The sequence below is a fragment of the Amborella trichopoda genome, chromosome 8 (assembly GCF_054954075.1).
Source record: "Amborella trichopoda isolate Santa Cruz 75 chromosome 8, AtrichopodaSantaCruz75HAP2 v2.0, whole genome shotgun sequence".
In the NCBI taxonomy this organism is placed as follows: domain Eukaryota; kingdom Viridiplantae; phylum Streptophyta; class Magnoliopsida; order Amborellales; family Amborellaceae; genus Amborella; species Amborella trichopoda.
In genome coordinates this window covers 41,695,579-41,722,101 of record NC_142343.1, presented here as the reverse complement: position 1 = coordinate 41,722,101, position 26,523 = coordinate 41,695,579, and the positions used below count along the sequence as shown (strand labels likewise).

General features: G+C 34.3%; 2 protein-coding genes and 1 long non-coding RNA gene across 6 annotated transcripts; all 3 read left to right on the top strand.

Moving 5' to 3' along the window:
• The first annotated feature begins 346 nt into the window (after window positions 1-346).
• On the top strand, window positions 347-6,127 carry LOC18433591 (WEB family protein At2g38370). Of its 4 annotated transcripts, none has more exons than XM_088875049.1 (3): window positions 347-1,259; window positions 4,035-5,519; window positions 5,839-6,127. In XM_088875049.1, the coding sequence occupies exons 1-2, from the start codon at window positions 999-1,001 to the stop codon at window positions 5,505-5,507; spliced, it is 1,734 nt and encodes a 577-aa protein (XP_088731175.1). In that variant the 5' UTR covers window positions 347-998; the 3' UTR covers window positions 5,508-5,519; window positions 5,839-6,127. The 4 variants fall into 4 exon arrangements, with proteins under 4 accessions (XP_088731175.1, XP_006843737.1, XP_020522284.1 ...); XM_006843674.4 differs by having other exon boundaries at window positions 5,833-6,127; XM_020666625.2 differs by having other exon boundaries at window positions 582-1,259; window positions 4,032-5,519; window positions 5,833-6,127.
• A 3,237-nt stretch (window positions 6,128-9,364) lies between these two features.
• On the top strand, window positions 9,365-14,404 carry LOC18433590 (uncharacterized). Its single transcript, XM_088875048.1, has 6 exons — window positions 9,365-9,418; window positions 10,854-10,952; window positions 12,444-12,619; window positions 12,948-13,148; window positions 13,790-13,849; window positions 13,937-14,404. Exons 2-6 carry the CDS (start codon window positions 10,859-10,861, stop codon window positions 14,048-14,050), a joined length of 645 nt encoding a protein of 214 aa, XP_088731174.1. The 5' UTR covers window positions 9,365-9,418; window positions 10,854-10,858; the 3' UTR covers window positions 14,051-14,404.
• Window positions 14,405-17,188: 2,784 nt separating this feature from the next.
• LOC148781109 (uncharacterized) lies at window positions 17,189-19,365 on the top strand. The gene is made up of 2 exons (XR_016061742.1): window positions 17,189-17,279; window positions 18,996-19,365. It is a non-coding gene; the product is annotated as an uncharacterized LOC148781109 (long non-coding RNA).
• Window positions 19,366-26,523: the final 7,158 nt, after the last annotated feature.

The window sequence follows — 26,523 nt, the reverse complement described above, 5'->3', positions numbered from 1 at the left end:
AGTCAAATCTCATATCTGTACCAATTTTAATAATGATCCTTTCAAGTCTCAAACATAGGAAGATAAAATTCGATGAGGTCATTACTAACAAAAAAAAAAAAAAAATCTCCGTTACATATATAAACAGTATAAAATTATTAAATACAATGATAAATTAATTTACAATTTCAACAACGTACTGCATCCCATCTTTAAAAACAAACGGTCCCATTTCTAAAAACAAACGGTCGCTGGTTCAGAATTTTTAAAACAAAGCCAAGTGAGGATAAATAATCTCGTCTTTTTCAAAGACGTCAGTCAGAGAGACAACGGTCAATAAAACTCGTACTACTCCGATTTCCGTGCCATTGCTCTTGGCCTTCAAAAACTCCTCCATGTATAAAATTACGTAAATGTGCCTATTCGTCATTTACGCAACCAAACACAACTTTAGCCTCTAAAAACCCTAAATTATGGACTATAATCCAAACTTTGGAGCTCCACACAAGGATAAAAACGCCATTTTAAATAAGCTACACGGTACTTTTCGTCATTTGTCAGGGCCCCTTAAATTGAAGGCACAATGCAATATAACACGTGGCCGATCTACATCGATAATGTAAAGTGCTAATTTCGTAATTATGTTTAAATATAGGGTATTTGTATGTATTTCTATTCAAATTACATAAAAAATATTCAAAGATTTTCCCTCTATCGCTCATGCGCGAGACCCTCTCCATCCGTAGTGCACATGATATGATATCATCACAATCAGCGCCTTTTTTTTCTCTTTTTTTGCCTTTCTTTTCTTCCTGCATTTAGAGAGAGAAACAGCGTTTTCTTTTTCCTGTATTTAGAGAGAGAAACACAGAGTAGAGAGAGTTCACTGCGTAAGAGTTGGGGTCTTTTGGTTTTCCAAGGTTGTTCAAGACCCATTTATTAGAGCATTGAGAAGAGTTTGCATTTTTTACTAGAGTTGCATTTTGCGAGAGAACCCATTTGCGGTTTCTGCAATTTTTATGGAAGAAACCCTAGGAACTATCAGTGAGAGAAATTTGGGTGTTGCCATTGAGGAGTCTCAACCTTCTGATGAAGTAAAAGAAGAAGCGTTGAGTGGGAATTTGGGGAAAAAGGAGGTAAAAGAAGAAGCATTGAGAGAGAATTTGGGGGAAAATAAAGCAGAGATTGACACTGCAGCTCCTTTTGAGTCTGTGAAGGAGGCGGTGAGTAGGTTTGGTGGTAGTGGCGCTTGGAAACCAAAGGGTCCCATTAATGTTGAGGTGAGTTCTGAGCATTTCATCTTTACTTTTTTTCCATCATTTCATCTTTACTGTTTTACCATTTCTGTGTCTTTCTTCTTCTTCTTCTTTTTTCTTCAGTTCCATTGCCCCATATGTGTAGTTGGTGTGTGAAAAATTGAGAACTAGTTTGTATTCTCTCTCTCTCTCTCTCATCTGGGTGTCTCTTTTTTGTTTAAAATATTATATGATTACTTTTTTCAGATGGACTTTTCGGTAGATTTTTGCATATTTGGACTTCTCTCTCTGTGTAATGTTTCCAACTCTGATTTTCCATTTTTTTGTTGTGTTTCTACTCTAATGGCTAATACTAGAATAAATGCTGAAACAAGTTCTGAGAAGTAGAAATAACAAAATTTAAAAGTTTGGAATTTGCAGAGCATATACAGACAATTCAATGGGGTTCTCAACCAATGCAACAAACTAATGTTCCAATAGGCCTGTATCTATCTTATGTTCTTAACAATATAACCACACACTAAGTTTGTACGGAACTCTCCTGTTGCAAACTCGAACTAATGATTTGGTTACCCAACCAACATAGTAGAAACCCACTGTAGGAGCATTGAGATTGAAAGCTGACTCCAAACTTGTGGTGGGCTCAACACAGGATTCTGTGATCGTTTACTGGAAATACCGCACTTTAGTTCACAATTGTATTTTGGTTACTTCGAGATTACTAGTAAAACTCTGAACACAGCAGATTTATTGGCAAAAATGGAGCTATGGCTTCAGCTGCCACAGTTTTGTGAACAAGACCACTGGATTTTATTTCTTTTGTTTTGCTTTATGTCTCAAATGTTCCTCATCAAAGGATCTCCCTTGGTACTTGATGTATCTTGTTTTTTATATCGATAAAAGCGTAGGGGACGAATTCTCCCAATCTGATCTGACAACCCCCCAACCCCTCCGGGGCACCCAAAAAAAAAAATTCTATTATCAGAATAGCCTAGATAATAAAAATGTCGGAATACATTCCATTGTCCAGCTTTCAAAACAAAATCTATCAAAGAACTATAGCTTTCTGTTATTACTATCAAATGACCCTGTATGGCAGGTTTTTACTGGCTAGTTGCCATTCTTGCTGAGAGATAAATTTGGAACATCAGATACAAGAACCCATCTTTTGCAGAAGTCATGGTCGCAAAGACGGATCAGCCGCCAAAATCAGGTCCTGGGTGACCCAAGTGACTCATGCGAGTCCAAGTCGAGTCACCCGAATCTGCACCAAGCTGTCCAAAGAGCAAAAAAGAAAAACTAAAGAATTGGGAAAATCCTGAAAAATAGTAAAAATAGGAAAAAAAAATGATAAACAACATAAAAGAATTTAAAAGATGAGTAAAAAATTTTCAAAAAAATTAAAAAAATGGTTAAAGATCAATATCTCAAAAAAATGAGAAAAATAGAAAAAATATTAAAAACCATAAAATCATAAAAGGTATCTGTATAATTAATTATGAATCAATTATAACTGATTTAGTCAAAGATTAAATCAATTATGACTCGATTATAGATATCCCTAAGTTGGAGGTATTCCGGGATAGGCAGGAGTGACTAGGGCCAATCTGAGTTGACTCATCCGAGTTGGCAAACACTGCTGGAAGCTTTTTCTATACATTATCTTTTGTTCCTAGTTTTTCATAGATTTAGATTGTTCATTAGATGTAATTCCTCTATTGTTACAGCTGTTGTGTGACAGTTTAGACTTATGACAGCCATTTTGCATTTTGTGGTTGCCGTGCATTTTGCAAAACCATGATGAAGAATACCATGCATTTAGCTTATGCTGGTGGTGCCGTTATTCTGTCCATGATGTGCCCATTAGATAATTATTGTCTAGTCTTAAGAGGTACATTAGCATTCCATTCTAACATGCATTTGGCTTATTGGCATTTTCTTTGATATTGTAAAGGGGTGATGGTCTTCATCATATTCTTGCCCTTCATGAGATCTTCACTGACAATAAACAGAAAAGATCTTGTGGTATTTGTGAAATTGTTGTTTCTTTGCAGTGTTTATTATTTATCCAACTTTATTACTGAGCTTGTTTTCATTAAGTGATTACTTGATAATTATTATGTTAATCTTATTCTTCATGGAGTTTGTTATATTTAGGATTTCACAACATGCCAGCTGGTTATGACAGGCCATTATAGTGGTGAACTCTTATTTCTGGTTCACTGCTTGGCACCATTTCCTATATGGACAACCAGATCACTGGTTGTCAGTTTTTTACATAAGTATTCAATCCTAGCAAATGTAGCATAGGAGACTTGATTATCTCAAACTTTGATAGGCTTCATCCTTTGAAATCTTCACATTACTTCTTTCACATCTTCTATCTCTTCCAAAATTTGCAATTTTTAAATTGTCAAACAAATCAAGTCTTTCATTTGTTTCCATGAGAGTACACGCATTATTTTTATTATAAAAAGAAAAAGACAGTTTCTATACTTTATGATATTGTTTATTCTGGTCCCTGTAAATCTTACTCTTTTTGTCTACAAGTGCTTTCTTTGTATTTTGTACTTTGTTCGAAATGCTATACAGAGACAAATATATGCGCAATGCATATTAAAGTATCATTTTTGAACTTCCAAGGAACCCGATTGCTATGAATATTTAGTTAGCTGGTTTGCTGTTTTCATTCATATTTCTGGAGTGATTAGAAAATTTTATCTACAAAATTTTATCTACTTGAGTTTACTATCATTATTTGTTCCTTTTTCTAAAATGCAATTGTTTCCTGTTAAGAAGCCACCTAGCTTCTTAGAGAGAGCGTTGAAAAAAGCAGAAGAAGAGACTGCACAATTAGAAAAGCATCTGATCACCAAGGAACGGGAGACTCTCGATGTTCTGAAAGAGCTGGAAACAACAAAAAGGATTATGGAAGAATTAAAACTAAAGTTACAGAAAGAAGCATCTGAGGAAAGTACTGAAAGTGGTAAGAAGCGGATGGAGCCTGACACTGAAAAACATGCGGACATTGCAGAAAGAGATAACAGCCCCAGTAATTGTGATGCCGTTGTAGAATCAGTACTTCTATCTCCAAGCACAATCTTGGTGGAATTAAAGCAGGCAAAGGTGAACCTGAGTAAAGCAACTGATGATTTAGCAGGGATTCGAGCCTCAGTAGACTCCCTTAATGAAAAAGTAGAGAGAGAAAAACTCTCTTTAGAAAAAACACGGGCTAGACTGGCGTCAAACTCTGCGAAGATTGTGTCTTTGGAAGACGAACTAAACCAAACCAAAAAGAAACTCCAGTCAGCAAAGACTAAGGATGCAAGTTGTGAAGACATGTCCGATGCTTTGAAGGCCTTGCAACTATTGAATTCAGAGGCTGATCAGTTCAGAAAAATGGCTGAAGCAGCTAAAGCTGATGTGTCAAGATCAATGGCTGAGATCGAGCAAACAAGATCCAGTATTAAAATTGCTGAGATAAGGTGGCATGCTGCTAAGAAAATGGAAGAAGCAGCTCGGGCCTCAGAGGCTGTGGCCCTTGCTGAGATCAAAACGTTAACAAAGAGTGAAAATCACCAAGTGGGTCCATCTCAAATCACACTTTCCTTTGAGGAGTATGTTTCACTAAGAGCCAAGGTCAAAGAGGCAGAAGAGCTTGCCAAAAAAAGGGTTGAAGCTGCAATGGTTCGAGTAGATGAAGCTAATTCCTCAAGAATGGAGGTGTTAAAGAAGATTGAGGAAGCAACGAAGGAAGTGAGAGAAAGTAGGGAATCGTTAAAAGAAGCTCTCAACAAAGTAGAGGCTGCAAATAATGGAAAACTCTGTGTTGAAGAAGCTCTGCGACAATGGAGAGCAGAGCATGGCCAGCACAGACGCACAACAGCTCATAACTCATCAAAGTTCAAGAATTCTTGCCCCTCTCAAGGCCGCCACTCTAGAAGGAATTCTAGATTGTTAGATGTTAATGGGGTGAGCTTAGTTAGCGATACATCAGAGCATAAGTTTACACCCACTTTATCTATTGGGCAAATATTGAGTCGGAAGCTTCTTTCACCTGAAGATTTTGAAGTTGGAATGAGGCCAAAGAACCCATCAAGGCCGAAGGTTTCATTACGTCAAATGTTGAGCAAAAAAGGTGTTTTGTCCCCTCAAAGATATGAACAAGAAGTGGCTTCTTCCAAGAAGTTCTCTGCGAAGAGGAAGAAATTCAGCCTTACGCGTATCTCACTTCTCTTGGCCAAGAAAAAGAAGCAAGCTAGGAGGTCATGATGAAGTTAGAAGGTTTGCACCTTCATCAAATTGTTCTTTCTGTTATGTTTACATCCAAAAGATTTTAGCTTATTTGATTTTATGGAATTATTTGTAGTGCATAACATGCATGATTAAATGATGAGGAAGTACATAAATAAATGGCCAATACATGCATGTATATGTGTTTATATGTGGTTACACGCGCGTATGCACATGTATGCATCATGCTTTAACCGTGCCCAAGTTTGCTTCGCTGTTATTTCTGAATTTTTTTACCTGGATTTCATTTGGGTTGTACCAGAACAGTAATACTCATTTTTCTTTGTTCTCTTTCCTTTTTTAGTTGCAGATATGGTTGTTCTCCAAGGACCAGGAAAGGATGATGTCCCTCTGTAACATGTTTGTTGTCTGGTGGCAAAATGGCTTGCCCTGCTTCTAGGGTTTTGTTTCTTGTGGTTTTCTTACCCTCTGAGGATCTGGTATGGGTTTCCTTTGTGGTGAAGTTTGGACTGCATCTGCAGTCGCTTGTGGTGTGTTGTTAAGTTTGTTGTGTAGTATTGTCAAAAACAAAAACCCATAATGTTACTTCAGAATTAGAATAAGTGATTTATGAGGAATCTGAAGATTTCTTATACCCATTTGAATGAGAATTTATATGCATTTGGAAAAGGGAAAGGTTTCTATGCTTCTCTTACCGCATAGAAGTACTATCCTCCCCCTACTATCCACCCGTCCAATTTTGATCAAGAGAGCCACTCATTATTTGATTTTAGATCCGACGTTTTGAAGTAGTTTATTTTTTGTTTTTTTATACAAATTGTATGAATATGAAATTTGGTAATTGTCATCTTCTCATTGGGGTGCACCTATAAAAAATATTTTTTTAATAAAATATAATTTGAGATGTTTGAACTTAGTTGTGGTTTACATGAGAGAGAGTGAGGAGTTTAGGGGAGGCTTTGAAAGAGAGGGAGGAAGAAGTTCATGGATGAGGAAGAGGGGTAGTTTTTCTAGGATTTGGATGGGAAAAAAGATGAGTCATTGATTCTTTAATTCGGACAATAAAAAATGTAGGGAAAATATATTTTTATCCTCTATTTTTAACTAATGATATTCAAAAATTGAAAATATTATTTAGAAGCAAAAGGTCTTTATTATTTCTATCTTACAATCCTTGAGACTGTTTTTTACCAAAAATTTTTGACCCAAACAAATATTAAAATAACACTCTATTTAAATTTCATCTCTCTCTAAAACTCTATCTCTTTCTTCGTTTTTCGATGAGTTTACCGGTCAAGAGGTTTAGCTTGAGTTCGAACACGAGCATGCATTCTTATATGTGTGAGAAAGATGGAGTTTGGGTTTTAGAGAGAGATGGAGTTTTTTTATATGAGAGATGGCGTTGGGTTTTAAAGAGAGAGAGAGTTTTTTAGAGAAACAGAGTCATTTCAGTTCTTAAGTGTGATGAGATATAGAAGTTAAAAGTAGAGGATAATAAGATATTTTTTCAAAAACATATAAAAAAGGTTAAATATCATTTTCTTTTAACTTAAAGGGTGTGCATACCTTTCTACAAATCCGAGTATATTTGGCATTATAACCACACAAAGAGAGGGGCATGTCTTTTTTTAACTTTGTTATTTATACTCAAGGGATGGATAGGATCCCACCAATTTCATGCTAAGCGAGGTTAGTGAAGAGTAGAAATTACTTGCGGTGTTGGAGCAGTCAGGGTGGTGGTTGGGGGATCAATGGCACCAAGGGGGAATGGGAGCAATTCTGAAGTTCCTCGAATCAAAATCACCCCTTCCAATCCAGATTTCCAACTAGAACTAAACACTCTAGATCCAGGTGCCACAGGAGGATCAACGATTTTTCAAACACTACTGAAAATGAAAATAAAAAATCGTGTCAAATTGAAATATGCCCATTTACAATTTCAATTAAATTTGGCCCAGAAACCACAAGGTGCATTAATCAAAGGAGAAAAGAAATTATAAACCCATAGAATTCGGCTTGATTGATCAGGGTGCTTAAAATTGCGGTATTACATATCAAAAATATTTTGATATTTATCTTGAATTCTTTAATCTCTAATAGTAAGGGGTTGTTTTCTTTTAGTATAGGTTGTATTTTTAGATAATTCTTATTATATAAAATGTTATTTTATGGATAAATACTAATTAGATTAGGATGGGGTTTAAGCACACATGGATGGAAATAAAGTTATATTTTGACAAAGATTAAGAAAAATAGGAAAGCCTTATGCACCAATTTTGGGGGTTTTGTTTTTCTTATGTAATGGGTTATTTTAGAGAGAGAAATTTCTAGAAAATTAGAGGGAAACTTTTATAGGAGATTTTTAGAGAGAAAAAATTGTAGAGAAGAAGGCTTGGTGGGAGATTGAGTGAAGTAAGTTGGCTTGTAATTTCTTTTATTTGATTTAGTGGCTCTCAAGTAAGTTGGACTTGTAATTTTTTTTATTTGATTTAGTGGAAAATATGATTAAACATCGATTGTCTTCGCCCCCTTCTGTGATTTAATGGAAAACACTTATATTTTTTTGTATTTGATTTAGTAAAAAATATGATTTAGTGGAAAACATCCATCATCTTCGCCGTTTCTTTGATTCAGTGAAAAACATCAATCGTCTTCGCCTGTGGTGACGAACCACATAAATCCTGATGTTCTTTGTTATGTTATTTCTTTCATGTTTTATTTTTGTCGCTTACTGCTTATTGCTTGTTTTTTTCAGTTCTTTTTTCTCGTACTTTATTTGCCAAAAAATTCCCTATCGGGTTTAGAGCTTTCGCACGGAACAGAATAGTAACCAAATTCATTGATCATTAAAAGCTTTCACATGCAACATAATAGTAACTAAATTCATTGACCATTAAAAAAAATGTTGATCTACAAAGATTCTATTTGTCTTTTGTATATGGAATTCACAATTATTCTCACTCATTAGATTTCAAATTGGATGGCTTAAGGTGAATCAAGAAGTCTTAATTTTTTTTTTTTTTTTGGAATTTTGTATCTTTTCAATAATACTATTAAGATCACCTATTTTAAAATTTAAAGGACAATGATTATGACAAAAAAATAAATAGTCTCTTTATAGACAATCCCTTGATAATGAGCAAGGGTTTTTGTTCTATGATCTAAATATCATGCTCAGTATGAAAAAGGAGAGTACATCTCTATTTATTGCCAAAATACATCTTTTGAATGAGGGAGTAGATGTGCAGTATACCCCTGTGGGGCCGTAGCATGCGTCGTCTAGCTTATTTACCCACATAAGCGGATTTGTGTTTTTTCAAGAAGGGTATACGAAAAGTATACCGTCCATGGGCGAAAATTAGTTTCGTATTTAATTTTTATTTTTATTTAAATAAAATATTTTGGAGGTATATTTATTTTTGGTGCGTAGGTTCATTTTATAAAAACATATAACAAAATAAGTATGAACAAAAAATATATTAAATAAAAATTTATTAAAATCCTCTAAGTTTATTGTGATCAATATTTTTTTATTACTTCTATTCAATCTCACTTATGACAGTGAACCTAAAACCAAAATTTGAGATTAATATTATTTTTAAATAAAAAAGTACAAATAAAAAAAATGATTCATTATTAACCCTTGGATGGGCAAGATTGAATCTAAACCATTAAAAAGGTACCTGTGCACCTTTTGAGCGTCCACATGCTGTGGACGAAACACCAACAATAATTTGGGCACAAGGGTATTTTTCTAATTTGCTATGTACTCAGGGGTATTTGTTGTGGCCCAGATCCTTGTGGCGTGTAAAACTCTCCAAATTATTTGCCCTCGTTTCCATAAAGTCAACTAATCCGCACATCCGTCATTTGCCGGGTGCTTTCTCTCTTTTCTCATTCTTTCTCTTTCCTTTTTCCTTTCTCTCCTGGTGAGTTCTCTCTTCTCTCTCTGTTATTTACTTGAAATACGATGGTATTAATTCCTTGTAATCGATTTTGTTATTTATAGTGCATGGTGAATCTTAGAAGTTTGAACACTGGATTTGCTGTTCGGTAATATGTGGGGGTGTTTATTAAACCTAGAATTCAAATTGAGCTACCAAGTATTTAAGTGAATTTATCTGTTTTGTGTCATTGTTTTTCATAATATGGAGCCTCTTATGTCAATCTTTTTGGGGAAAATTGTTGTTGCGTTGAAACAATTTCTTTGATTTAGTTGAATCTGGTATTTTGTTTATGGTAGCTCAGGGTTCAAATTTGGAAGATTCTTTTTGCAATCCTCTACGTAAACCAATGTAGCCCAAGCCAGACTCCTGATTATCTAGTTTTTATTAGAATCAGTGTTTAGAAGAGGCGGCCGAGTCCCGGTCAAGTCCTGTAGCCAAATGGCCCTAGAAAATTTAGAAAAATATATAAAAATTATAAAAAAGATGAAATAAAGGTACTAAAAGTAGAATATAACCAAAAGAAACCTTAAAAAAATTCAAATATACCAAAAAAAAGAAAATATATTTGTAGTTTGGTACATCTAAAAAAAATTTTAAAAAAAAGAAAATATAAAAATACGGATTATGACAAAAAAACACTCACCAATCTATGCCAAAAACATCCAAATCATCATATACAAAAAACTTATACAACATACCCATATTTTTTACAATTTCTTTGGATTTTATTTATTTATTATTTATTTTGTACACACAACTTGGGGTAACTAGGCCTCACCCATAGGACAAGGCCAAGCTACTTGCCCAACTTCGAGTGGACTCAACACTCGTTACAACCATACATCCCGAGTTCAAATCCTACAACTGAACCATCCAAGAGAAGTTTTAAACATGAATTGGAGATAGATGTCCTTTTTGGTAATAGCTAAGGAGCCTTAGCATGTCGGTTGGTCGAACTTCTTGTCTTTGATTATAATCCTGGATCATAGCAATGTTGGTTTTTATTTTCTTTTTTATATTGAGAAACAAGAATGCAAATGTTCATCTATCCAATACACCTTTTTGGTCCTTCATCGTCAAGACACATGTAATCTCATGAATTGGTACTGACAGTTCAGTACTAGGCCTGCATTAATTTGTCCTTTAAATGTGGGATCTGGGTTTGTGCTTATGTGTCTCCATTCCATTTTCGAATGACTCTTTAGACAAGACAAAAAAACATGGATCAAGTTCTCTTGTATCTTTTCTTTCCTTTATGTTACAATTTTTTGTTGGCTTGGCATGCATATCTTTTTCAGTTGTAAAATGATTTTTTAATGGATACTAAACGCTACTAGTTGCGTAATAGCTTTTTGTTCTCTAATTAAGGGTATTCTTAGGAAGATGGTTAAATTTCCTTTTCTTATTTTTATTACAGGCCAAATGGGTGTGGGAACAAGGTTTTTGTTTCTTCTTCTGTTGACTATCATCTGGACCAATGTGGATGCTAGAAATTATTTGATCCATAAGGATCTTGGTGAGTGTTTACAATGATTTTGTACCAATTAAAGTAACCATATACTGGATTTGTATTCTCTTTTCGTGGATCCAATGTAACAACAAGATGTCAATTTTTAATGTTCTGTTCATATATGTATGAATATATCTGAACATATATGCTTTATATTCCTTTTAAGCTAGCAGTTATTTTTCGCATCTATGGTCGACTCACAAGATATGCTTGGGATGTTACTTTCTTATATCTATTGCAATCTATGGCCACTTCAATTGGGTAGAAAATATGGCTTGAATGAACATATTGGAATTTTATTTAAAGATGATTTTTCCATTCCTTGTTTACCAGAAACTCTTAGGAAGTGATGGAGCTGTAGTGAACGATGATTTTCCATTAGAAATCTACTTGGTAGCATCGGTTTCAGGGGCATTATCGTTGCATAGACATCCACGTTTGTGCTTATGTAGCTCATCTCCTTTCAATCAGTGGAATATTCTTAGCATAGTGATGATTTTCTTTTTTATAGCTTGTGGCTCTATATGAAATTCAGAAAGTTTCGATGCTAATGAGAATTCACTTATTGATGATAGAGCTATGTCTTATGCAAACCATCTTTCCACCACTGATCAAAAGTTTCCCTTGCCTGGGATAGTTTTCTTCTTGAAGCTCTTATGTAGTCCTGCTCTATCCTTAGTTCTCTGTGTCACTTCATTAAGAATGTTTTAGTATTTTTCAGCTCTCTATTTGTATGAAAATATTTGAAATTGCCAGATCTTCCTCAATAAAATAAACTTCTTGTTTAGACTTGGGAGTTAGTTACCTCTTCAATAATTAATGGTTAAGAATTCAAGTGTGCCAACAGCCTAAGAGTCATAGCTGGTTTGTACCTATAGTGCAAGTGGTGGAGGGATTTTGGAGACAATAATTTCCCACTTTCGGATGGTTAAGTTGTGTTTAATTCAATCTGGAAACAAATATCCTTGTAAACCTTGAAATGTTCTCTGTTGTTGTGCTCTTTTCTTCCGTTGAACTTCTTGTTCCTTTTTAGTAGAGAGACACCTTGGTAATTAGCTCGCCTGTACCATGTCCTTGACAACCATACTTAGTTCTAAACCCTCCCTTAATTCATCACCATTTGATATTTTATAGGGTTAAATTATCTCTTATGTTTTTCCTTTTGTTCTGCTACTGTTATGAATTAATGATCATTCATTTCATTTTGTCTCTCTCTGTTATGTTTTTCCTTGTCTTCTGCTATTGTCATGAATTGGAGGTCATTTATTTCACTTTTTGTTTCTGTTGCCTTTCTCTGTTCATTTATTTGGTAAATAAGTTTTATTCATATGGCTGTTTATATTTTATATCACTTCGTTAATGTTCCAATCTTTTTGCGATTACACTAGATTTCTGCTTTCCTTGGATCACACGTGAGCATATTTGAAATTGTATTCCTAATCCAAATGGCTTAAAATTAACAGCATTCCTTTGTGTCTCTAATTCTATGTATGAAAGAACAAGAATCCAGAAGCCAAACTTTTACTCTCATTACAAGGGATGAAAGAGTATGCACATATTGTGAGCAATTTGCTAGTGAAGCATTTGAGTATCTTGGTAATAATCAGACACAAACTGACATTATCAAAACCCTTCATCAAGTCTGTTCCTCTATGTATTCATTCAAACATCAGGTTTGTGTCGCCACCTATATTAATAGTTTTGTTCTCCATATGTATACTGTGTATGTGTATGTGGATGTAGTACACATGTAATGTGTGTGCATTTATGTGTGTATTTATGTATCTTATGATTCTTGTGTGTGTGTGTGTGTCTTGTGGGGGGTTGGGGGGAGAGTAGTATTGATTTTATTGGTTGTGTATTGTGTGTCCGTGTGTGCATTTATGTCTGTGTGTAAGGCGTATTTCGGGTGCACGCACAGTGTGTGTGTGTGTGTGTGAGAGAGAGAGAGAGCTTCAAGGGTTTTTGCTTATGTTTTAATAATTGGATCTTTTGAGCCAGTGCACTTCATTGGTGGACTACTATTTACCGATGATATTCTCTGAGATTGCTATGATTAATCCAGAGGGACTTTGTGCAAAGGTAAATCTATGTAACAGTGAAGCAAATGTTGCACCAAAAGCAAGTTATCTAGATGGTTGTGAATTTTGCCATCGTGCGGTTCTTGAGATACTTATGAAGCTGAAAGATCCTGACACACAGGTATTTTAATACACTGTCATTTTCTCTTGATTCTTATTTATATGGTATTAGTTTTTCATTTGATTTTATTTTTGTTATTCTTCCTTGTTGAAATTATGGCCCATGGCATCGCCTTGTTTGTAGCACTTGGGAAACACCTTTCCCCTCCACTGGTTCGAATGCCTAAAATGAGATGCTCGCTCTCCTCTTCTCATGGTGTCTAAACCCTGATACCTAAATTTCGTGATACCTGTCTCAGGTAGCCTGGAGATCAACAAAATATTGGGGTAGGGTTGGGTTTAAACTCTTTTATCTCCTTTGATGGAACCAGATGCTCCACCACATGAGCTACAAACTTGAGCTAGGCTTGAGTCTCCGAGCCTTTTGGGCTTCCCTTAGTATTATTTCTTTTGGGTAATTTGCCTCTTTGGCTTCCTCTACGCAGACTGAAGAGAAAAGATAATATAGTTTTCTTCTTTCTATCAATCTTTTACCTCTATAGCAATGTTTTAACTAAAATTCTATTTGAAAACAAATCGCCTGTCCAGATTTGCAAGCTGTGTTGGGCTATACCTATCTGGCATTCCGCAATTTCTTGGTTCCTTTCATATTTACTACTCGGTGTAGGCATGCTAATCTGTCAATTTTGTAATGCTTTTCAGCTGGAGATAGTTGAGATCCTTATCAAGGAATGTAAGAAAGCACAAGGCTTTGTTGAAAAGGTGAATGTATTTGGATGCTACTTGTTTGTTTTACTTATGTTGGTGGTTTATTCATCATTAAGCTTTTGAATCTCTCTATTGATGCAGTGCGAGGACCTGGTGTTTGAATATGCTCCCCTTCTGCTGATAAATGCCGAGCAGTTCTTAGAAACAAAAGACATATGTGCAAGTGTCCATGTATGCAAGGCCTTCTGCTACTGAACTCCATGGTGCCGTCGATTCCTTAATTGAGATGCCCTCAGCATGATTGATGGCCTTGTCATCAGGGCCATGTAAAATAACGAAGATTTAGATTTGGGGTGGATGCAATTAAACACCTCCATGACTATGGTAAATTCCCTATAAACGTATTTTGTTATTTGAATGTATATTGGCTGATTTGTGTATCTGAAACCATTGGCTGAGGGATGTGTCCACGAGTGCCTGCCTTTCAATGCTTGTAAAGTTGGTAGAATTAGAGCATTTGGGGTGTTTTTCAAGAAAATTGGTTTGTTTCTCATTGGACCTTATTTATATGTTTCTTGAAGTTAATATAATGTGCATCTTTTATGCCAATTACAGTTTGCATTGGGTTTGTTATAGGTCACCAGAATGTCACAAATAAGTGAACCCAGTGTTGGAAAGTAGGACTCAAGCTGGGCCCGAGCCTGAGTCCCCTTAGACTGACTCTGGTGAATCCTAGTTGGTCTAAACAAATTTTTGATAAGAAAAATTGAAATATTATGAAAAAGTCGGGTGAAGAGTGATTCCTGAGGTTTTTATCATTCGAATCATTTGATCCCCCAATCCCGTCTTGTACTGCCTTGGGTGATTCCGGCTCTGTGAGACACCGATTGAGCTCATGTTCTCTTGCTTAAGGTTTTAATAAGGTTGAACGGCCTTAACATAAACTTTTTGAGTGTTTTCCAAACCCAAAGTAAGTATGGAAATTCCAATTTGCTCATCGCGAAAGCTGACTTAAAATTTAAACTCTCTCTTACTCAAAGCTCAGGAAAAGTAATGGACCAGCACAATGTGGAGGCCAAGACCGGTCACTCCGACCACCTCTGCATAGAGCGTGTTCTCTGCCATCCTTGCAGTCGGGTGCATGTGCATGTATCTCTAAATTTTGTTGAGGGGATTGGGTGTGCTTTTTTCTCTTAATTTTTACCGTTTTGTCGTCGTCGTCACAAAGAAATTGTGGTGCATATGCATTTGTTTTTAAATTTTTATGGGAAAAGGTTATATAAGGCTACAAACTCTTATTACAAAAGTAAGTTGCACCTTAAAAATTTCAATAGAAAAGAGTTTTCCAAAGTTGAAAAAAACCTTACAATTTATCAACTCAACATCGAAATGGGTATAAAGGAAAACAAAATCCAAATCCTAAAAATGGTATATCTTGACAAGTTATGTGGACCGTTTCAAGATTTTCAAGTTATGCGGACCGTTTCAAGATTTTCAAGTGTTAATGAAATATTTCTATACGGTATAATTATTTTCATTTTTATAATTAATATTTTCAGCAGGATTTGGTTTTCTTTTTGAATTTTACCAGTTCAGGCGTGCTATTAATCCCCACATATGTGCGGTTCGTGAGAGAACTTGTTAAGCTTCAAATAAAATTTCGGGAAAATTTCTCCATACATCTTAATTTCGCATTTGATTTTTCCTTGGACCCTCAACTTTGAAATATTTCTAGCGACTTAAACTTTGTTAATCTCATATCTTGGAACCGTTTTTACACGCATAAAAATCATTTTGAGCAATTTAAGTGCCTTAAATATGTCCTATAAAGATGCTTACGTCCATTTCTCTGTCATGCTAAGACTCTGTAGCCCTTAGAGCTCTACACCATACCCCCCAAATCCCCTCTCTCTACCCGTTATCTCTTTCCCAAACCCCCTCTCTCTACCCATTATTTCTCGTCTCTTTCCCAAAGCCTCTCTCTCTACCCATTATCTCTTTCTCTTGGTATTTCTCCAGAGTTAAATGGATGGACATTGCTCTTTTGAACTCTCTCTCTCTCTAAATACACAAATGTGGTGCCTTTGAGCAGTGTCAACGTTATCACTTTCTATCCACCATACACAAATGTGGTGCCTGCCTTTGAGCAGTGACGACCGTAGCACTTTCTCTCCACCATGATTTAGTGTTTGGCACAAATTGCATTCAAGCCTCTCAGTCTATGCTCCTTTCTCACATTGCGTCTATGGAAATAACTACCATTATTTAGTGTTTTGCACAAAAGCACATTCAAGCCTTCTGATACAGATTTTTTGGCATCAAATTCAGCAATTTGGTCCATGTTCCATCAATGTATTCATTATTCAAAGATGATGAGAATCTCTCTCTCTCTCTCTAAAAGTAATTTAACTCTATGATTGCAATGTGAGAAAAGAGCATGGATGCAGGTGTTGTGCAGTATCAGGGCTTTCAAACTTTGACATGAACTCAGCTGCATCACAGAAAGTGTTGAGCTGGTCACAACATATTTTACTAAGATAGAGCGATCACTCTCTCTCTAGGTTCACCACTCAGCATAAAAATCCGAAACACCAACATTATGAATCCCATAACCTTCCCTCTCTAGAATCGACTGGTTGACGCCTTGAAATGATGGATGAGGAGCTCAAGCTTGGATACCTGAAATGTGGATGATTCTCTTTCTAAAATCAATAGGTTTGGGGCTCAAAACCATGTTGCTCAACAAAGCAGGATTTGTTTAGGGCAGAGCTCAAATTGGGTATGGCACATGGGGGGAGAGAGAGTTGGGTTGGGGTAGAGAAAGAGGGGTATGACACAGAGCTCAGATTGGGAGGGAGAGAGAGAGAGAGAGAGAGGGGGTTTGGGGTAGAGAGAGAGAGAGGAGATATGGGGAAGAGCTCAGATTGAGAGAGAGAGAGAGAGAGTGCATGCGTGAGGCTGCTTTGGGGAAGAGAGATGATGTAGGCGCCCTTACATGATTTGTTCAGGGCAAAATAGTTTCTCAAAATGATTTTAGTGTGGGTAAAAATTGTTTAGGGGGTGCCATTAAAAATGTTTCAAATTTAAGGGTCCACCAGAAATCTCACATCAAATTAAGGTGTATTGTGAAATTTTCCCAATTTTGATGTATGAGAGAACCTTTGAATGCTTTCACAAAAATTACATTTGGAGAGAATATTTGGATTCTTTCACCCAGTTCGAATGTTATGTGCATGCACATCGGTGGATTCTTAAAAACTTTCACCCAATTTGAACGTTAAAGTGCATGCACATGTCATTTTTACGTACGAGTAAAATGCGTATTCTTTAAGTGAAGCTTTTTTTTTATGTAGTATTTGAGTTTATTTTTTCTATAGCAATTGAGAATATTAAGAAGATGAAATACATAAGGAAGAAATGATCTTTTTTTTATATATATAGTTTACTAAATATCGGAGGGGACAGACTAAAAAGTCCAAATTTGGTATTGAAACTTTCCTCAACTTTTCTTCTTAAATATTTAGTTATATTCTAGATATTTTCATTTATATAAACTTCAATATAAGTTTTAAGTGAATGAAACGTTTTTAAACTAGAAAGTTTTTAATGTGTATTTAGAGCAATAAAAAGAATAAAACAATTTAGCTTCTAGTATTTGTTTTGATCAACTTTTCTTTCTAAATATTTAAAACATTTTATTAGTTTAAGACTCCAAAATTCTAGAAATACGCTCGAGGCTCCAAAATTACACGTCAGGAGGTACAATAATTTGGTTGAATTTCATTTAAAGTTAAATGGAAGTATTAAATGGTAAGAATCATTAAAATTCTTGTAATATATATTTAGAACAATAAACCAATGGCTAAAAGCTGGAATTTATGCTAAGCTAATTCAACTTTTAAATAAAATGCTTTTAAACCAAAAAGCTTTTATATATATATATATATATATATATATATATATATATATATATATATATATATATATATATATATATATATATATATATATATATATATATATATATATATATATATATTCAGAACGACAAATCAATTCAGCAAGTAAAAGCTGAATTATTGAAATACCATGGATAAAGAGTGTAATATAGTTACATGAGACCTTTTGAATAATCACTGGATATCATCTTAAGGCTACAACTTGCATTACTAGCTTTCTCTTATTCTCAGTAAAAATTTCGTTTTCTTTTTTATTCAAGTGCTTTTTAGTGAGAAAGTTGTTCTAAATGGTTGAGATACTGTGGATAAAGAGTGTAAAGCAAGGTTTAAAAAAAGGATTGGTGACCTGGATTGGCCGCTTCAAAATTCATGTTGGATCGGTGGATTGGCGATCAGAATTTGAGAATCGGCGACCTCCAAATATTTTAAAAAATTCACTAAAATTCCTTAAAAATATAGTTTCCTATGTTTTCAAAGAAGTTTGGAGTATTGCATTGTAGATTTCACTATTTTATGCAAAATATATAAATCCTAAGAAAATGTTTGGTTGTTTGATGCCTAAGTATTTTGTTGACCACTAAATCCATTTCACAGGTCAAATATAGTTTTTAAAATGCAATTCATTGCAATAAAAATGGATTTTCTAACTCAAATTTTTAATTTTTGTACTTTTATAATTTTTATTATCAATTGGGTTGTGAAAATAGAGGAGCTTGCCTCATGATTTCTTATTTTTTCCTTTTTCTAAAAATTAATTTACTAAATTGCTTATTTATTTCCATGTGTATTTTTATTGCAATGAAGTTGCAGATCTAAGGATGAAAGCATTTTTTTTCTTAATTTTTCATATTTGTTTTTGTAGGATTTCCTCCTTTGTTATATTGCTTTGTTAATTATTTCTCAATTTTGTTTTGCTTCATTTTAAGTCGATATTTTCTTGTCCTAGAGTAGCTTGTTAAGTTTTATTTTTGTTTTATTTTTCTAAATATGTGTTTTTCATCTTCCATCTCCACTTTATACTTCATATTGGGCTCAATTTTGTTTTGGTATGCTTTGATTAGAATGGCTAGTGTGAATGTGGTCACTTGATTTTCTTATTAAATTAAATTTTATTATTTGAATTAATGGGTTGAGTAGTTTGATTTTCTTATTAAACTCATATTCATTTACGATTTTCTTATTAAACTGAGATTCATTTACTTGAATTACTATTCGTTGATTGCACATGGTGGTATAAAAAGCATCGGATCTTTTACCCCCACATTGTTGAAGAGGTAGAAAATGTGGATTTCATATGTAGAGCAATGGCAAATGTGAAGCTTTTATCTCACCTAGAAAAGAAGAAAGAAGAAGATTGCGTTCTATACCACTATAAATTAGAGCTGGAAACTACGAAGTGTAAACATGGCTATATAAAAATAAAAGAAGAAGCAAGTTGCTGAGTAGAGAGTAAAAAGTAGTTTTAGTTTGACATGTAATAATTTTTGTGACTTTAGTAAAAGTAAAAAGTGGTCACATGTAATAATTGGCCCCTTTATTAAGTTTATAAGTCACTGTAGACCCTGATATATTTAAAGTATATGGAATGCTATTGACTATATTTTATTTGGATTGGGAGATTCCAGATCTATTGACTAATTTTTATCCAAATTGGGAGATTTCAATCTAGATTACCAAATTCTTAAGCCTTGGTATAACGTATAGGGTTTGTATATTATGGGACGATTCCCTTAATTTACAAGGAGGTCACAATCACTCCAAATTATTTGATGTTAAATTGGATGGCTTGGGATGCATCCAAACCATTAGATGTCAAATTGGATAACTTGTGATGCATACAAAGTTCAATTTTTTTTTTTGAACTTTGAGTCTAATCAATAATTCACGTACAACCATCCTATTTAAAATATAGCAGACAAGAGTGATTATGGCCTCTTTGTACAAAAAGTAAAAGGTGTGGTTTGTATAAGATTGCAACCTTAAACAATCCAATTAAGACACATCTCTAATTTTTTTCATAAATATAATATTGCTGTAAAAAATTCTTAGTAAGGTGTGGTTTCTATAAGGTTGAAACCTTAAACATTAAACAATCCAATTAAGACGCACCTCCAAATTTTATCATAGCATATAATTTTGTTGTAAAAAATTCTTAGGATTTTCTTAAAATCTATTTTCATATCTACTTAAAAAATTGTAAACTCCACAAATGGTTAAAATCAAGTAGATCTATAAACATATGAAAATCTTGAAAATGGACAGTGTAGATAATGTGTTGCAAGCTGCACTCTTTTTGGATCTCAAAAACTTTTGTTTTTTTTTTTTTTTTTCGTATTCATACATTTCAATGTCGAGATGATCAATTAGAGGGTTTTTCAATATTAAAACAACATTTTTGATAGATTTTTGAGGTGCATATGTAATTCTACATTTTAAGGTTGGAACCTTATATAAACTTTTTCCTTCTTGGTATGGCTTGAGATTCTAGTTTTAGCTCTAAATATAAAATTGTATACTTTAAAAATGGTTCAAATCAAGTAGATATATACACATATGAAAATCTTGAAAATTGATCGTCTAGATAATGTCTTGCAATATACACTATTTTTGGGTCTTGAAATCTTTTTTTCTTTCCATATTCATACATCTCGAAGTAAAGATGATCAATTAAAGGGTTTTCTAACATCAAAACAACCTTTTATGACTTTTTTCAAAAGTAAATGATCTTTTTGTATATTTTTCCCAAAGTATATAAGTAGATGCTTGATGCAGTTTATTTATACCAATAAAGAACTATAGTGTAGTTTCATGTGATCTTACTGAATAATCATTGAATGTTAATGCCAAACTTGCATTACTAGTTTTCTCTTATTCTAAATCAAAATTTCAATTTCGTTTTTTATTCAAGCGCTTTTTATTGAGAAAGTTGTCCCAATAACGGGTGCCTGATGGAAAAAGTGAATTTTAAGGATACCACGAGGATGATTAGATTCCCATTATATCTTAGTTTATCGAAATTGTATGGAACGGAAACAAGTTGAAATTTTGTGTTCTAAGTTTATTGATGAAAAATTTAGAGTGAATATAAAGTTATTAGGAGGATAACGGTGTTAAATCCCATATGTTCATCATGATAGTATGAACAATGAATGACTAAGACAAAACATTTCTCAATGTCATGTACGATGTAAATTAATCGACCAGATTAATTCATCTAAACCGTAGAACGCATGGAGTAAAAAAGCTTCTCTCACAAGTAAACTTCAAATGTCAAAAAATTGATATAATATTTGTACAGTCATGCGTTTCAGTTTGTATTCGCAGTTTTAAATCATTTATATATGGAAAATTATTTCATGCGAGCTGGACCGCATTTCTACATATGCGGTCCAGAAAGTGTAAAGCATCCATCTTAAATATGAATGCAAGTTGGTGTTCCATTTAAAACAATGGAAACTAGCGGTCCAAATGTTTTCTTACTTGAATTATCATTTTTTATTTTTAAAATTTATTTATTTATTCATATTCATGATCTCCATATTAGAGATTACATGGAGATCATGACTTGGGTGAAGTTTCATGTGTGATTAAGATAGAAATTCATTGACATAGATCTCGAGGTATTATGAGATTATTAAAAGGACATGCGTTGAGATGGTGCTCAAGAGGTATAATATGCAAAATTATTCCCCATGGTAAAGCACCTACTATTAAGGGTGATAAAGTTAACAAATTACAATGTCACAAATATAATTTAGAAAGAAGAATATGAAGAACATTCCTTATGCATTGGTTGTAAGAAGTTTAATGAATGCTCAATAGTGCACATGTCCAAATATAGCTTTTGTGGTCATTATATTGGCTAGATATCAGAGTAACTAAGGGCTAGAATATTGGAAAGCGGCTAAGAAAATAAGGGCGTATTTTCAGGGGATAAAGAACATTATGCTCACATGAAGTTTGATCATCTTGATGTGATTGAACATTCGGTTATAGATTTTGCTGCTTATCCAGATGATAGGAAGTAAACATTAGGTTGTATCTTCATGATGGCCGGTGGAGTCATTCCATGGTAGACTCATTGATTACAGTAGCTAATTTTGCAGCTTGCTATAAGGCTACCAAGTAAGCTTTATAGTTGCATAATTTTATCTCGAGGTTTTGGGTTGTAGATTTTATTTCCAAGCCACTGAGATTTTTCTGTGATGATTAATTCCACTACAGTTTTCTTCACTTAACACAACAAGATCTTGGACTTATCCAAGCATATAGAAATTAGATATCTTGTTGTAAAGGAGATGGTAAGGGTACTTGTAGTCTCCATTGAACACATCAGTACAAATTGATGATTGTTGTTACATTGACCCAAAGGGTTTCTAGAGCATGTTGCTCATATGGATTTAACTAATATGTGGGATGCACTTGCTTAGTGGGAGTTATATTGCTAGCATACAATATGTAATACTCATTCAGTTTGATTTATGCATATTGGATACATCAACGTTCCTGTGTTTATATATATACATAAAGATAACAGGATACAAAGTTTTGGACCGTTTTTAGTTGGGATATGAACTTTACCATATCATAAAGTTTTTGCCCACCATAAAGATTATATGTTGGAGACTATAGAGAGTGTTTGTACTAATACTATAATCATAGAATAGCAATATGTCATTTATAGAATACCATTAGCCTTCATGATTTGGTATTAGTAGTTTCACTTGTCAAAGCTGATTTTAATATAGTATTTTGTATTTGCTTAAATTGCGGATGTAGTTTTAGTTGTAATTATTATTAGTTCAAATGGGAGAATGTTAGAAAGTATCCCCAATTTGTATTATAATCAACAATTTAACTGAGTTGATTTTCCAATATTAAGATAAGGATTAGTGATAATCAACTCCCTACTCTCTCTTAAATATAACTACGTATGATGGGTTAGGATAAAATAAAGAAACATAATAAGGAAATGATATAAGGTAACGGTCTCAACTTTTGCTCATTCTCCATAAAGAAGTATCTTATCAAGTTAGGAGGAGAAAAGAGGTGAAAGCTAATCACACCTTCAGAGATTAGAACAAGAAGTCATTTCTTTTATTGTTGGATCATAGAAGGTCTATTTACATCTATTGTTTTATTCTTATTTTTCTGTAATCATGAACAACGATCCAAAAAAAATTTACATGTTTTTCAAGTTCTTAAATATGTAAATCTGTAGTTTATTGTTACAAACATTCCTTTTAAGTACTTGTTTCGTGCTGCGTATAGACTCTCCAGGCACAAAATGAGTTTGGTCAGATATGGTATATGGGCAGGGGCAGAATGCTCTTTGGAATATGGAGCTTATATATAGGAGAGTGACCAATGTTGTAAGTTATGCAGCTTCTGCGAATGCTCTATTCTCATTTTTTATCTCCAATAGATTAGATAGATTGGAGTGGGAATTAGAACCAGGGATAACTACTTTGTTAAGTTCTTGTATGGTATGATTGGTATGGACCGAATGTTCAATGTTGATTGTGGAGTTGTTGAAGTTTGGAACTTCAGGGTTCCTCACAGGTAAAAGCCTTCCTCTGACTTACTACTAGAAACAGAACTCTTTCAGTGGAATAGTTAAGAGGAGGGGAAGAGTTTTGGTTAATGGATGTATCTCATCCAAAGAAGAATCACTTGTTCTTATATTGTGCTTTCACGTCTTCACTAAGTTAGGTTTTCTCTAAAATCCAGAGTGTTTGGGTTATGCCAGAGACAGTCTCACAGCTCTTTATGCGTATGAGCTCTTTGCCTTTTGTGAAGAAGGTAATGATTCTATGGAGGATAACTCCTGGGGTAGTCACCCTCTAGCATAGTTGGAAGGAAAGAAACCAAAGTATTTATTAAGAAACAAAGAGAGATGTTCATCAGCTTCAGAATGTTATCTTGAAATCTGTTACAGAGTGGGCTAGAGCATTAGAGAGTTTTTAAAATATCCCAGGTGATGATTTTATGAATAATTTTGGCCACCTTTTGAGGATTGAGCACTGCAGAAACCTCCTCCAAGAGGTTGGTTTAAACTTAACTTTGATGGGAGTGTTAGAAGCAGTTGTTCAAGAGTGGGCTGGGAAGTGTGTTGCTGGATGAGAGGGTTGGTATTATATGGACCTGCAATTATTAATGTCAAAAGCGATTAAAGTTGAATTCTTGGGTTCAAGTATTGTTGTGCTCAATGTTTACAATAGGGTTCTTCACCTTATTATAGAATGGAATTCCTCTGATTAAGTGCTACCTAGATTCCCCTCTATTCCGTGGAAATGGGTAGGAATTTAGAGGAATTTATGAACCATTTGAATGATAAAGAATTACAATTTTCTTTGGTCAATAGGGAAAGAAATTCTTTAGAGGATGGATTTGCTAAAAATGCTACTTCCTTGTAATCTACCATTTTTTTATTTTATTTTATTTTTTTTCTTTTTTCCTTTTCTTCTCTCTTTTGTTGTTCTTTCTTTTCTCTAGGGCCGCTTGGCTTGTTTAGAATATGGCTTTCATTGACTTAATGAAATCCTAGTTAACTGTTTTAAAAAAAAAAATATAGATTGCTGCAATCTTTCTTATAAGATTGCAACACATATAAACTTTTTCTTTTATTTTATGTTGCGCTCACAATTGTTTGATGTTGCATGCCAGATATTGCAAACGTCATGAATTGGGTGTCGTGTGTCGTACACTTTTAACACTTGTATGTGAAGGTTCATTTTTGTTCAAAATGGACCCTGTAATTATCAACTGCCTGGTTAGCTTAATGAATGGTTTATGACTGGTAAAACATTCAAGAGGGATGATGTTTCAAAATGTCTAAAATGAAACGTCACATGGCATCAAGCAATAACCCATGACTTAAAAAGAACATTTTCATTTTCCATAAAATGGTCTTGAATCTCGTTTTTGTAAATGATTTTATGTAACTTTGCATTCTTTTGTTTATCTTAATAGAAAGGCATTTTGGTGCTCGAAGATCTTGGTGTTCTTGTTGAACATGCAAGAGAAGTGGTTGACCTATTTTAAGGTATCTCAAGACAAGTTTGTCAGGAGAATCTTTAATTATTATTAGTAGAGGCAAATATTGTCTTGAAATAATATTAAAATATAGAAACATGAGTATCTCTCTATTTACAAATTTGTCAAACAATCTGACCTTTTATTGCCCCATTTCACCCAAATTTATTTTTTCCAACAGTGGTGCGGTGCTAGTAGTTGTAGTGGTAGTGGCAACAATGAAGTTGTCGTGAGGGTGGGGATGGAGGTGGTGGTGGTGGCCGCGGAGGTGGTGGTGCAGTGATTGTGATGGCAGTGGAAATCAAAGGGTGCTTAAGCATAAGTGTAGGAACGTGCACATCTGATGCTTATGCTTTGAGGCTTATTTCGATGGCAATTAATCGTCTTTCAAGGAGTAGATTATCTTATTTAAAATTAATATATTCTATATAATATTATTTTGTCAATATTTGTTGTTTATCTTGTATTTTATATAATATTATTTAATTATTTTACTTTTTTTGATAATTTTAGGGCCATTTTATATGTCAAATAAAAAAACCTTCAAATTGAAAAAAATTAAGTTTTTTCATCCTTTATTAAAAAATATTATCATTTTTTTTTATTAATCTACATGACTGTTTGGATGGTGTGAATATAATAAAAGCAAATTTGCATCCTACCCTTCTAAAATTGTCTTGCCAATCCAAAAAGTTTTCTTCTATCCCTCGCATTAGTAGAAAAATTTTGCTTCCATACAATATGCAGAACCTGTAACCCAAGCTTCTCACTTACAAAATTGAGCTCTAAAACGAGGCACATTGATCCCCAGTTTCGACCACGGGACAAGTGCTCCCACCTGAAATACTCAGCAGGATGCTGAAGGGTGCACTCTCGCAAATATCGGAGGGGATTGTGGCGTTGCTCGCCAGTGACACAGGGCGCTGCTTCAATGGAAATGCAGCTTTAGGGCTTGACCGACCTCCGATTACTCGAGGGTTTCGCTGAGGGACAGGGCTCTGAGTAGCAGTGAAGAAGGGTGGGCGGAGGCCAAGCAGATGGTGAAACTTTTTGCTGAGTAACCATTCCAATAGTTTCTTGAATCCAGTGATTAGAGAGAATAATTATGGGGTTTGGATTAGAGGAAAGTAGTGGCAATTTCAGAAAAGATGAAGGATTCAAGGGTGGAGAGATTGTTTAGGAGCTTTGGGGTGAGATGCACTGATTAGGAGGCTTCAAGATGCTGCCTAAGGCTTGTCATGGATGGTGCTTGAAGCTTGTCTAGTCTTTTTAGGTGAGCAAAAATGAAAATGCTCTGCTTATTCAGGATCCATGGGTGTGGTATGAGAGAAAATGCTAGTTTTGTAGAGAGAGATATGGCCTAGGCTTGCAAAGATGCCGCCAATGGCATGCGGTTTGAGTTTTTTTTGGTTTTTAGAGAGAAAAAATGAAAATTCTCTCAAAGAAGAGAAGGGGTTTCCATGGGTGTGTTATGAGAGAAAAGGCTGCATTTTGAACAGGTGAGAGAAGGCATCACTTTCATCCGACAAAATTTAAGTCTTAATTGAATTATTTTGGATGGTAACTTTTTCCTTGATATGGCAGTAAATTTTTTCTTTCAATCTAAAAACTTAGTTAAATCGGGCAGTTGTCCAACCGGTCAAAGTTCGTTTCACAAGATTTTTGAATAAAAATATTCTAATTTTAGGTACATACTAGCACTTAGCTATTTTTAGTTGTCTATGGCTAATGTAA